We start from the raw sequence: 12,471 nt of genomic DNA, 5'->3' as shown, positions 1-12,471 counted from the left end.
CATGTGTGTGGAGCCACCAGCACCCTACACGTGGCACCCAGCAGGGTGCAGCAGGCTATCAGGCAGGGCAAACAGTTGTCAGGAGCTCCTGATGCCCCAGGGATGCAGTAGGATGATTAGAGTTGGGATGCAGCTGATAACACCATGGTCTGGCTTTCATGCTGGATCCACAGTGAGACAGAGGGTGCCAGCACCCATCCTGCACGGGCACCCACTTGTCAGTGCACAGGTATGGGTGACACATGTTCATGTGTGGAAGTCTCTGATAGCTGCACTTGCTCTCAGGTGCAGCCCGTGGCCTGTGAGAACAGCGAGGACAGGAGCATCACCCGCGTGGATGAGGGGCTGGAGGACTTCTTTGGCAAGAGACTCATCACAGGGGAGCTGCCGTAAGCCCAGGGGGTGCTCAGGGCCCCGCACCCATCCCCAGGGCTTGGACAAGACCCCTGCCTTCACCTTCCCTGCAAATGGTCCCAGTGCCAAGGAGATACTGGGGGAAACATCGCACTCAGGGGCACTACCGAGGGCAAGGCTGATGGGAGAGGGCTGGGATGGCAGCCATGGGGCAGAGAATGTGTCCAGCACCCCATGGCCATAAGACTGGGAAGGCAGTGGGGCATCACCTACAGGGTCCCATGCTGGGAACATCATCTCAGGTGGGATTTCCAGGGTCTAGATCCATCCCTTAGAGGTGGGAGGGGATGAGGGAAGGAAATGCAGCCCAGAGTTCACCTTTCCCAACGCTCCATCTCCCTCCAGCCCCACGGCTCCAGAGACCTGCCCTGGATCAGCCCCGCTGGCTCCCTCCAGCTCCCGCACCCTCAAGAAGAAAATCGGGATTTTTTTTGCCTTCAAGAAACCCAAATCCAGCCGGGGCTCGAAGTGTGAGAAGGACCCCGAGGGCGCCCCCCGGAGCAGGCGCTCGATGCTCAGTGACATTTTACGAGCGCCCAGCAAGGCGAGCGAGGCAGGGAAGCCCCTGAGCAGATCCGAGGAGGGGGAACTCGCTGCCGAGCCCCACACAGAGCCTGAGCACTGCCAGACCCCTGGCTCTGCCCGCCGGATCAGGCCCAAGTACTCACGGGAGGGCAAATCCCAGTCACTCATACTGCTGTCCGGGGAGGATGAGGACGCACTGGGGGTCAGGCAGGACAAGGTAAGCACCACCACCGAGCCACCGCTGCTGCTCCGCTCACCTGGTGGGTGCTGCTTCCAGGCAGACCCAGGTGGTGGGGTCTGCCAGGCACCACATGAGGACACTGGAGTGGTGGCTGGGTTGTGGCCATGCCTCCATCACTCAGGGGTATGGCTGGGGCTGGGGACCTGGGTGGGTGCTGTGGTGGGTGCTGTGCCTCTGGCAGGGCTGTGTGTGTCCTGCAGAAGAGGCAGCTGGAGAAGAGCTACGGGGAGCTGCCCGGCTCCTTCGAGCAGCGTGTGCAGGTCATGCTGCACCGCATCGGCATCACCAAGGGCCAGGCTGCCGAGGGCAAGAAGCAGCAGGTAGGTAGAGGACAGATCCTGCACCCAAAGGGTGGGTGGAGGCGGTGGTCCATGGGGTGGGGGTGCCTGTGCCGCTGCTGCCCGTGCCCTCTCTCCTGTCACCTAACCCTCTTCAAGGGGAACGAAATATGGACTCCCGCTCACTGCATGGTGTCTGTCTGTCCCTCCTTCCCTGTGTGCACCCATCCCCTGCAGCCACCCCAGAGCTCAACAGCACCCTGCCCTCTGCATCCATCATCCCTGAGGGTAATGCCACCCTGACCCCCCCTCACCAGGTTTCTTTCCCCTTGCAGAGCAAAGACAGCGAGATCAAGAAAGCTGGCTCTGATGGTGAGGAGTTGCATCCTCCCCCCGGCACCCAGGGTGCCCTGGCACCCATGGGTGGGCACGGGCATGTCCCCTTGGGCACCCAGCTATGGGCCCCAGCACTCCCTCTCACTTGGTGCTGGTGGCATGGGGCAGACCCAGGTCACTGATGCTGGCTTGTGTCTTGTGCTTGCAGGGGATATTGTGGACAGCTCTGCAGACTCACCCCCATCCCTGAAGGTCCGCACGCACTCTATGTCCACAGGTAGGTCACTGAAGGGGGTTATGGGAGGGTCACACCAGCCCCCAGAGCAGAGGGGTCTATCCCCTCTGCTAGCACCAAGGAGTGCTAATGGGGACTGCTGGGCACAGGCATGGGCATTTGGGCAGGGACCCACCCTTGGGACAATGCCCAGTGCTGGTGACGGTGGATGGAAACCCAGTCCCTGGGGTGGCTGCATACTGGTTCCAGCACATAGGATGATCCCATCCCCTGGGGTCTTGAATCCTGCGCTCAGTTCTGGGCCCTCAAGACAACAGAGACACTGAGGTGCTGGAGCGGGTCCAGAGAAGGGCAGTGAAGTGGAGAAGGCTCAGGGGTGCCTGTATCGCTCTCTGCAACTGCCTGACAGGAGGATGGAGCCAGGATGTGGCTGGTCTCTGCCCCTAAGGAGCAAGGGGTAGGACCAGAGGAAACAGCCTCAAGCTGCACCAGGGGTGGTTTAGACTGGATGTTAGGGACAATTTCTTCCCCAGAGGGTGTTCAGGCATTGGAACAGGCTGCCCAGGGCAGTGGTGGAGTCACTGTCCCTGGAAGTGTTCACAAACCATAGACGAGGCCCTTGGTGACGTGGCTCGGTGATGGCCTTGGCAGTGCTGGGGAGCAGTTGGATGTGGTGATCTTGAAGGTCTTTTCCAACCTCACTTACTCCATGGTTCTATCCTTACCGCACACCCGTGGCTCTGTCCCACCCCCCACAGACACACCCTTCCACAGCCCGGCTGCCGTGGTGGAACCCCAGCCAGCCTGGAGACCCCTTGGGAAGCTGCTTCCCACTGAGCCGCAGGGCACCAGCTCCCAGCAGCCCCGGCATTCCTTCATCCTGGCCGATCTCAGCACGGTGCCGGAGCTGGGGCCCCGGGAGGGCTGGAGCAGCAGCCTGCCACGGCTGGGTCGAAGTGTGCCGGTGGCCTTGCCACGCAGGGTCAGCCACGGCGGGGAGGCGGGGGCCAGCAGCCACCTGCCCACACCACCCGACACTGAAGGTAAGGATGTATGAGCCCATGGGGTCCTTCTTCCCACTGCTGGCCTGTTCCTTGGAAATGATGGCAAAAAGGGACCCAGCACTGGGTGTAGAGAGGTCTGCCAGTGAGGTTGGGGTGCTGCAAGCTCCCCATTCCCACTGCTTCTCAGACAACCAGTTGACGCCACGGCTGGCAGTGCCATGGGGGATCGGCCGCCGAGCTGTGTCCATTCATGAGGAGCAGCTCAGGGAGCCTGAGTGCCCGGCGGAGCTGGGAAGTAAGTGGGGGCTGGAGTAGGACCACGAGCACCCCTCACACCCCACCCACACCAGAGGAGGGAGGTGCTGGCTCGGTGGCATTCTTTTGCCTGGTGGTGCTACCTGTCCCAGCTCATGGGTGGCCATCCACGGTGCTGGGGTGATGGATGATGACATCATTAAACCGGGAAGATCACATGGGAGACTTGGCACTGGGATTGGCTCCTGCAGCAGCCTGGCTGCCTGAGCTCTCAGGCAGAAAGGGGGAAAGAGTCAAGCAATGGGGCTGGGTGACCATAACGTGGGGCTGGGTTGTGTCTCTCCCAGTGGGCAGTGTCCCCCTGCGCCTGCGGCGGTCACCTGTGCTCAGACGAAAAACAAAGCATGAGTCCCTCCCGGAGCCAGACAGAGAGCCCAGAGTGTCCTTCAATGCTGCAGGTGAGATAAGATGCTCCCCTCAGTTGCAAGGTTTGGGGTACAGAGGGTTCCTCTGCACTCACACCAGCACACTCCGTAGGGGCCGCGCTGCAGGACTGGCCTCATGCCGGCCTAGAACAGCTGCAGGCTGGAGCAGGCACTGCCGGCGAGCGGCCACAAACTGTTGGGAATGCACAAGACTCAGCAGCCATAGACCAAAGACCAGGCCGGGGGCAGCCAGCCCTGGGACAGTGAAACACCTGCATGCTACTGCGCTGCTCCCAAGAAAACCCTGCAAGGAAGCACACTGTGCCGGGGGATTGGCAGCTGGGGCGCAGGAATGCTCCATACCAGGCCAACAATGGCATCACTCACCTTCTGCTGCAGGGATGGACATCACCCATGAGGACAGTGTCACCCAGGGACCGTGCCAGAGCCCTCAGGATGCTCTGAGCACATCACCTAAGCAGATGGCCTCCTCTACCGCTGCAGGGGTAGCTGGTGGTTTTAGGATGCAGCCACTTTGAGTACATGTTATCAGGGCCCTTTCACCACCACAGCCCCAACCCCACCAGGTACCAGCCCCTCAAGACGCAGGTTTCCATCGGCGGGACCATGACCCACAGCATTCCAGCATGCAGCCCAGTGCCAGCCCCACAGCTCTCCCAGTTACACCAGCATTATCTCAACACCCAAGCAGCTTTCTCCTGTGTTGACCTCCGCTCTGGACCAAACCCATTCCTTACACGGATATTTATGACAAAGCAGAAAGATGCTTCTTTTTTGTTTAGTTGTTTTGGGTTTTTTGCCTTTTTTTTTTTTTTTTTAATACAAGAGCTGTGTATTTAAAAAATATACAATTTTTATTTTTCATTTCTACAGCATAACCCTGTGGGGTATTTTTTGTAATGAACAGTGCAGGACCCTATGGAAGCCCACCAATAAAACATCCAAACTCCCTTGCTGCCTTCAGAGCGGAGATCAGATTGGGGGGCTGACAAACACAGCTCTGCTGCGGTGGCACTGTGTCACCACTTGTCCCCACCTGCTGTGCCAGGGAGTTCTGAAAGGATGGAGAAGGTGAAGCGGGAGAGGGGAGCCAGCACCCCTGAATGGGTGCTTTCCCCCATTCTTCAGCACTGAGGGTGCTGGCCTTTGACAGGTCATGTCAACAGAACCTCTACAGCCAGAGCCTCTACAGTCAGGCCAACCCCACTCAGTGGGCCCCTTGGGGACAGGGGTCCTGGTCCTCCATCCTTCCTCCAATTGCTCTTCAAGTTAGCAGCCTTAACTTGAACCAGTGAAGAAAGGAAGGACAGGCTGGGCTCAGGAATCCACATCCTCCATCAGGACCCAGCAAGCCCACTTCAGCATCACCTTTGAGATCCTGTGAAACCACAGCAGGAGAGCCAGGTTGAGAAGGGACCTGGCTGGGGACATGCCACCACACACCGGGGCAGCCCAGCAACAAAGGGTAAGGCAGAATGTGGGGACCTGCCACAGGGATGCAAGTGGCATTGCCTGCATACCATGGGACCAATCGTGGTGGGGACAAGGGATGGCCACACAAGGTGTGTCACTGACCTGATAGATCTTATCTGCTCGCAGAGCTCAGGGCTCGGTGCCTCATATTTGTACTGGAGTGGCTTCTTCTTGTACTGCAGGAGTGAAGGGGAGGGCGAGGTTGGTCACAGAGCCCAGAGCACAGCCCCAGATCCCAGGAAAACCCTGGAGCCTCTCCCTTAATCTTTTCCTGCTCTTCCAATCTTATTTTACCCAGATAGCTAGAAGATCCTCCAGCAAGTGTTGGATTCCACCCAGCTTGGGCTCAATCCCATCCTCACCCAGTGCCTCACATCCTCCTTCCATAGGGCTGTGGCCACCATGTATTGACAATACCCACCTTCAACTCCTCATCCCCAACAGCCAGGTGAGGAAAGGCCTTTGGGGATGGACCTCAGCAATAGGGGGGACCCAGAGAACCTCCCAAGGCTCCCTCCTCCCCAGGGAACCCCACCTCATCTTTACCGGCTGCAGAGCTTTGCGCTGCACTGCCTGGGAGCTGGGGCCACTCACTACAGCTGCTTTCTCCTCCTCCTCCTCGAGCTCCTTTCCATGCTGCATCCCTGTCTCCTCTTTTCTGCTCTTCTTAGCACCCTGTGTGCTCACAGGCTTCAGCCTACTGCCCATCTCTGTCCTCTTGCACCTCCGGGCACCTCGGGGATGCTGCTGCTCATGGTGGGCTGGCTGTATTTGGCCATCTCCTTCCAGCAGCTTCCTCCTGGCACCCACAGCACCTCCTCCCAGGAACCTGACACAATCCAGACCATGCTCCAATGTATCTGGAGGGAAAGTGGTGACACTGGAGTCTGCCTGCTCCTGGTGAGGCATCCCTTCGGGCAGGGCTTGCAACCAGCTGCTGGGCAAGATGGGAGTAACTGGAGAAGGAGGCGCTGGTGTTGCCTTAGAGCTCCCCAAAACCTGTGGTCCTTGGGAAGGACTGGGGGCATCAAAAGCTGCCTCCATGGCTGATGGTGCCTGTGTGGTGCTGGTCTCCACCAGACTGGCATTGCCATAGTTGCCGAGCAGGGGAGAGGAGGTCTGCACTGGCACTCCTGGTAACCGGCCCTGAGAGGATTCCTGACTACACAGCTCCAATGAGTCCGAGGTGTTGCTGTCAGCAGCCACATCTTGCTTGGTCTTCAATGGAGGGCCTTGTGAAAGTGTCTTCTCTGGTAAAGAATAAATGCATGGTCAGTTTGGGCAGGAGAACACTGGAGCTCAAGGATGCAGGCACAGGCCAATGGGAACACTACAGCACTACTTTTTAGCCAGAGAAAGCAAGGCAGCAACCAGGATGAGCTACATCCAGGATGAGTCACGCAGTGAGAGGAGAGGTGCTGTCTCGGGCCAGCAGGGTAGGCTGGGTGGCATGGGGACTCACCATCTGAACAGCTCATGGTCAAACATACTGGGGGGAGCCTGTCCCAGGGGGTGTCCATAGATCCCTCCGGGCTTTCCGACAAGGCCGTTGACGCGACAGCTGCAATGATGAAGCTGGGGGTTGACTTCAGCAAAAAAGTTTGATCTTGGCCCACTCCCAGCCTTGTGGTGGCTACAAAGAACTGTGCACAAGCTCCTGCAGCTCCTTCTGCAGCAAAGCTTGGTGACACAAGCCTGTCCTGGTGATGAATCAAGCTCCTGCACTTGGGCAGACTTGTCCTCTGTGATGGCATCAAAGGGACAAAATCACTCGTGTTCACAGCACAACAAACCAAAGCTGCTCAGCTCAGGAGGCTGCAGGAATGGGACCATTCCCTGCCTGCTCAATGCAGGGCTGTGAATCCTGGTCTGCCAAAGACCTGGCCAGGCCAGTACCTCCTCTGCTCAATCCAAGGAGAAAATGGGCTGAGGGAACTGCAGAGGAAACTACAAAGAGACTGGATAGGATGGGGAGGTCTCACTACTCACAGCTGGGCTGGGATATGATACTCAGCTCAGTCAGCCCCATCCTGCCATCACCACTCTCCCTGGGAGTTGCTTCACTTGTCTCTGCAATGAGAAGGACATTGATGGTCACATCCCAGAGCTGGAGGAAAGGGAGTCATCTCCCCACTGAACTGCCCACCCACATACCCTGCAAAGGAAGCCACTGCACTGACCTGCCCTGGAAGAATCACAAGCAACTGCCCCCTCCTCAGGAGGGACCACCAGGATATTGGCCGGGACCACGAAGGTGTCCTCACCCTGCTGAAATGAGACACTCTGCATGGTTCTTGTTGGGCAGCTTACTTGGGACACAGGAGCACACCCATAACTGATGGCTGAGCCCACCTCTCTGCTCAGCAACCCTCCAGCTCTGCCCTCCTCTCACCCTTCCAAGCACCACGAGCTGTCACAGTGCTGCTTCAGGTGTCACAGTAGCCAGACTCACCTCTTGCTTGCGCGCTGCCTCCCACTGTGTGACCTGAACCTCGTCCTTCCCTGTTGCCGGTATCATCTTGGGCACCCCTAAATCCAGGCATTCCTCAGCACTTTCCTTCAAATCCTCCAGATGGTTTTGTCTTATGGCATCAATCAGCTGAGAGATGGATGACTCTGGAACAAGAACACATGAACATCGGTGAAGAACACACCTTAACTCAGGCAAGCCTCCCTTACAACAGCTTTTACTCTGCTGCATGACTGCCGTGTGCACTAAAACCTGGTGAAACACAAAATTCTGCATTTTCTTTGCTTCTAGAAACTCTCTCCTTTCTCTACACAGGTCCTGGAGCAGCAGCAGGTGTGCAATGGCCCACACTGCTTTAGCTGTCAGCACTATCTTGACCTGCTTTAGGGTTAGCAATGTTGCCTTGTGAGATCTGGTCAGGTTTGTGCTACCCTTGTCTAACAGGGACCAAGGTAAGTAAAGCAGAGACACCCACCAGGCACGCAGAACATCACATGCCCCCCATACCTCTTTACCTGAGCTGGGGCTGTCACTTTCAGGAAGATTCCTTCTGCAATAACAAAGATGACAAAACCAGGTTAAGGCTGAGCACATGCAGGCCAAACAGCCCTCTGAAGCTCTCTCTAACAGATCAAGCACCCTGGCTTGAGAGAAGCAGCTTGTGGAAGTAATGGATTCCCCACTGGGTGCTGGATCTAGCCACCAGTCTTTGCTCAGGACCAGGATTTCCCAGGAATACCCATCAGGAAGCCTTGCTCCTGAAGACAGACTGAGACTTGTTCCTGGAGAAAAGAAGCTGCATGGAAAGCTCATAGCAGCCTTTCAGTGTCTGAAGGGAGCCTACAAGGATGGTGGAGAGGGACTGTAGCGACAGCACAAGGGGTGATGGGTTTACACTTAAACAGGGGAGATTTAGGTTGGATACAGGGAAGTTCTTCCCTGTGACGATGGTGAGGCCCTAGCGCAGGGTGCCCAGAGAAGCTGTGGCTGCCCCATCGCTGGCAGTGTTCAAGGCCAGGCTGGAAGAGGCTTGGAGCAACCTGGTCTATCAGAAGGTGTCCCTGCCTGTGGCCTTTAAGGTCCCTTCCAACCCAAACCAGTCTGGGATGATATGATTCTACAATGGAGACCTCTGTGGGTCTCCAGAGTTGGGTTTCCAAGCATGAAGACTGAGCTGTGTGGGGCTCACCTACCCAGCCACGCAGCCCATGGCTGGGAGGAACAAGTTTCCTACAGGTGTTTCTTCCCAGCTCAGAAGAAGAGGCTGGGGATGGAGAGCCCTCTGCATGGTCTACGTGGCTCCGTCACATCCTGTGCTAGGTTATCCATCAGCTGCCATAAACTAAACCTGCCCTTGCCAGGCTGCAAAAGCCTCAGCCAGAACCATGCTCTTGTCATGGTACCTGGATATGCTCCCCAGCAGTGGCGAGCCCATACTTACAGCCAGAGCTTCTTTACCTTCTGCATCACAGAAGGCTCCTTGTTCCTGCAGTAAGAGAGAAGCCAGTTACCAATTCCCTTTGAATCCTTCACAGCTTGCAATGGAGATAACTCCCCTTTCAAAGAGCAGAAAGTCCCCACCACAACCAGGTCACAACAGGACTCCCAGTGGGTTGAAGAAGCCCCCCCGGCGCCAAGCTCCCCACTGTACCCGTCAGATGACTCCAACCTCAGCTTCTCTATGGGCAGCACGATGAACTTCTGGACCCGGAGGTAGAACTCACAGTCCTCCTGAGGGGAAAACAGAGCCCATGAGTCACCTGCAGTCCCACCCCTGCTCCCTCCTGCCCCAGCTCAGGAGAGAGAAGAAAGGCCACCCATCACCTGCCTCCATCTCCTGGGAGCAGGTAAGTATGCAGGAAGCCAGGAATAAGTTGCTTCCACTCATAAGAGAACTCACCGGCCTGGCTTCCTCCTGGAAACACACTGTGTACTTCTGTAAGACAATAATTCTGCAAATGAGGCTGGGAAGTCTGATTTGCGTGTGGGTGCTAGAAAAAGAGCAGAGCAGGAACATCTTGGAGAGATGAAGAACGGAGCTGGATCATCCAGACACACAGAGGAGCTGCCCCAGCAGTTACACCAACTACATCAGGGCATGGATGAGACAATCAGATAGGGGTTGCACTACATGAGCTTTGAAGGTCCCTTCTAACCCAGATTATTCTAGGATTTATGCTGGAACACACCCCAGCATGAGCGTCAAGGACCAAGGGCTCCTGGCTCCTGCAATTTATTCCTTGCTGCTTATCCTTGGCTCTAGGGAAAACTGATGAAGAAGCAGCCCAAGCTCCCATGTTAATGCTCTGGTTCCTTTCACAAAATCCACAGGCTCTTTAGTCCTTTCTAGTCACATCTACATGTGCACCGCAGCTTCTGCCATCACCCCCTGCCCATCCCAGCCCGCCAAAACCAGAGCACCGAGCATCAGTCTTCTGGTTTCCCTCCCTTGGCAGCTCTTTCATGCAGACTTCCCACCCTATGATTGCTTTTGCTTAACACAACCTGAAACAATGCCAGGCATAAGCCCCACTAGCAGCTGTGGAGAACCACTGTCCCAGCCACAGCCTAGGCATGGTGGAACCCACTTTTTCTCTGACTGCAGAGCTTCGGCTGCAATGACCACACGGATGTAGTAGGACCCATCTGAGACCTGCAGGACAGCATCTTGGACAGCCTCAGGTTGGCCTGGCACAGTTGAGTCACACAAGACCTATGAAGAGATTGAGGAAGGGAGAAAAAGAAATGTCACTTACGTACTTCCCTGTGAACAAGGCCAGGACACACAAGCCTGGCTGAAAGTCCAGAGTCTTGGGAAGGAAGGTCACCAGCCACTATGAAGCCAAGTGGTTTTTACCCAAACCAGCAGCAAGAATCCAGGCAAAAAGGCTCTGGGCAGGTTGGGGACACATGCTCTTCTGCCCAGCACAGGGAGACAGAGCAGCAGTAAACAGTAGTATCACGACAGCTGTTCCCTTCTGAATGGTGTAGCAACCCTGAGCCTGTATTAAACCATGTCCATACTGGGTCAAAACAACCCCTGAGGGAAGTACTAAACTGCTCCTCCAGATCTCAAACCTGCCTGTTCTATGGGCTGGGAGCTGTGGATCAGTCCTGGCCTGTTCCAGTCCCTCCAGCAATAGGCTTCTCCTGGTACCTGCCTACAACTTGGTCACAGACATCACATATGTCATCCACCTGACTGGTGACGCTGGAACATGATGCACAAAGAAGGAATGTGAAAAGACATATACCATCATATAAGAGTGCCACCTTCATTTATAAATGGTGTGCATATGTTCTTTCATAGCTTCCCACCAAGCTAAAAAGATTAATCCATCATAGAATCATACAATCCCAGACTGGTTTGGGTTGGAAGGGACCTTAAAAGTCATCCAGTTCCAACCCCCTGCCTCAGGAAGGGACACCTTCTGATAGACCAGGTTGCTCCAAGCCCCGTCCAACCTGGCCTTGAACACTGCCAGGGATGGGGCAGCCACAGCTTCTCCGGGCACCCTGCACTAGGGCCTAACCACCCTCACAGGGAAGAAGTTCTACTTCATGTTACTTACTGTCAGGGCCACCCATCAACTGGCATGGTACAAGGAAGGAAGAGATGCAAAGAGGAGGAGGAAGAAGGCAAGGCAGCCTGTGAGTGTGAGGCTAGGAGGAAAGATGAGCTTGGCGACCACAGACATTTCGGATGAAAGCAGGTCATACCTACCAGAGGTGCAGAAGTTAGAGAAAGCTGCCAAAAATGGGCAAATCAAAGCTCCTCCAACTGAAAATGAGGGATTCCGAGGAGGAAGGGTCACCCAAACAGATACCAAACCGGGAACCGCTGAACCCTTCCAGGAATTAGGATTTCAGATGTTGGAGCACTTTAGTCCCTCTCAATACTCACCCGCAGCACCTGCCCAGCCAGGAGATTCTCACTGAGATCCATCTGTTCGTAATTCAGGAGGAGGTTGTTGACCCAAGGCTGCAGGGTGTAGACTTTAGGAGAAGCCATATTCTTGTTCTTGTACACAAACCTGAGAGACAAGGGAAGAGGCACCAAATCATCAAGAGCAGGACACAGCAAAGCTCCATCATCCCAGTAGTGATTTTGCACCTCAATTACAGCCACAACCCCAAGAAATGGCTCCAATCCAGACCCAAGCTGGACACCCATTCTAAGAGAGCTGTGCTGGGTGAAAAATGGGGTTGATTGAAGAATAGGGCTGTTAGGCTTTGTTAGCTTCGATAAGCTTTGCCAGAACCACCTGGTGGTTACTGATATGACAACGATCCTGAAACAAAGTGATGAAGAAATAACCACCAGGGGTCCCAAAGCCCACTACCACATTTTATTGCGTATGCGGGAAGAATTCTCCAGGAGTATGATGTAAGGTATGTAATCTAATGAATATGTATGTTTAAGGACAATGTAATCACAGCCGGGTTGATCCTAGGATGAGACACGCTAGGAGGAGCTATCCCCCATGTCTCCCGGCGCCGCAGTAAAGAATACTCGTCAACTTCAGCTTTGCAGTCGAGTTCCGGGAGAGCTCTCCGAATCACGGGGAAGATGCGCTGCCGTGGGGAAGCGCGTCCTGCAGCACCCACTCCTAGCCTTTTGCCAGTTTCCCGCCAGGTCAGGACAGCTTATTTTCCAGCTCTCCCCATACAGCTGATCATCCTCACCAGTAGTTATTTTCCTGTGTCCAGAACTTACCGGTCACTGTCCTAACCGCGAACGCGGGCAGGGGACACGCTTTGCTGGAGGAGGACCATGCAGAGGGCACGGGCAGG

General features: G+C 55.7%; 2 protein-coding genes across 7 annotated transcripts in view; one reads left to right on the top strand and one right to left on the bottom strand.

The window, feature by feature from the left end:
* CARMIL2 (capping protein regulator and myosin 1 linker 2) overlaps positions 1–4,687 on the top strand; it is a 23,620-nt gene extending 18,933 nt beyond the window's left edge. For 2 of the 3 annotated variants that reach the window (XM_061445489.1, XM_061445491.1), the window contains 9 exons: positions 286–389; positions 760–1,156; positions 1,381–1,500; positions 1,794–1,830; positions 2,003–2,071; positions 2,788–3,072; positions 3,221–3,328; positions 3,636–3,746; positions 3,826–4,687. In XM_061445489.1, coding sequence (XP_061301473.1) covers positions 286–389; positions 760–1,156; positions 1,381–1,500; positions 1,794–1,830; positions 2,003–2,071; positions 2,788–3,072; positions 3,221–3,328; positions 3,636–3,746; positions 3,826–3,980 — 1,386 coding nt within the window. In that variant the 3' untranslated portion in view covers positions 3,981–4,687. The remainder of the gene's footprint in view (positions 1–285; positions 390–759; positions 1,157–1,380; positions 1,501–1,793; positions 1,831–2,002; positions 2,072–2,787; positions 3,073–3,220; positions 3,329–3,635; positions 3,747–3,825) is intronic. The other variant, XM_061445490.1, reaches the window with a different exon arrangement.
* ACD (ACD shelterin complex subunit and telomerase recruitment factor) lies at positions 4,566–12,471 on the bottom strand. 4 transcript variants are annotated; one of them, XM_061445492.1, is made up of 14 exons: positions 12,395–12,471; positions 11,582–11,711; positions 10,266–10,390; positions 9,578–9,668; positions 9,329–9,408; positions 9,119–9,163; positions 8,193–8,227; positions 7,660–7,823; positions 7,388–7,475; positions 7,197–7,277; positions 6,670–6,840; positions 5,754–6,457; positions 5,310–5,383; positions 4,566–5,112 (listed from the first exon to the last, which is right to left on the bottom strand). In XM_061445492.1, the coding sequence occupies exons 2-14, from the start codon at positions 11,687–11,689 to the stop codon at positions 5,052–5,054; spliced, it is 1,827 nt and encodes a 608-aa protein (XP_061301476.1). In that variant the 5' UTR covers positions 11,690–11,711; positions 12,395–12,471; the 3' UTR covers positions 4,566–5,051. The 4 variants fall into 4 exon arrangements, with proteins under 4 accessions (XP_061301476.1, XP_061301480.1, XP_061301478.1 ...); XM_061445496.1 differs by having other exon boundaries at positions 6,670–6,768; XM_061445494.1 differs by having other exon boundaries at positions 7,388–7,472.

This window comes from Pezoporus flaviventris, unplaced genomic scaffold, assembly GCF_033815535.1.
Source record: "Pezoporus flaviventris isolate CSIRO_AGI_PZ_B2104156 unplaced genomic scaffold, CSIRO_AGI_Pfla_v1 ptg000004l, whole genome shotgun sequence".
NCBI classification, from domain to species: Eukaryota; Metazoa; Chordata; class Aves; order Psittaciformes; family Psittacidae; genus Pezoporus; species Pezoporus flaviventris.
The sequence above is the reverse complement of the archived record's forward strand: the minus strand, read 5'-3'. Positions and strand labels throughout refer to the sequence as shown.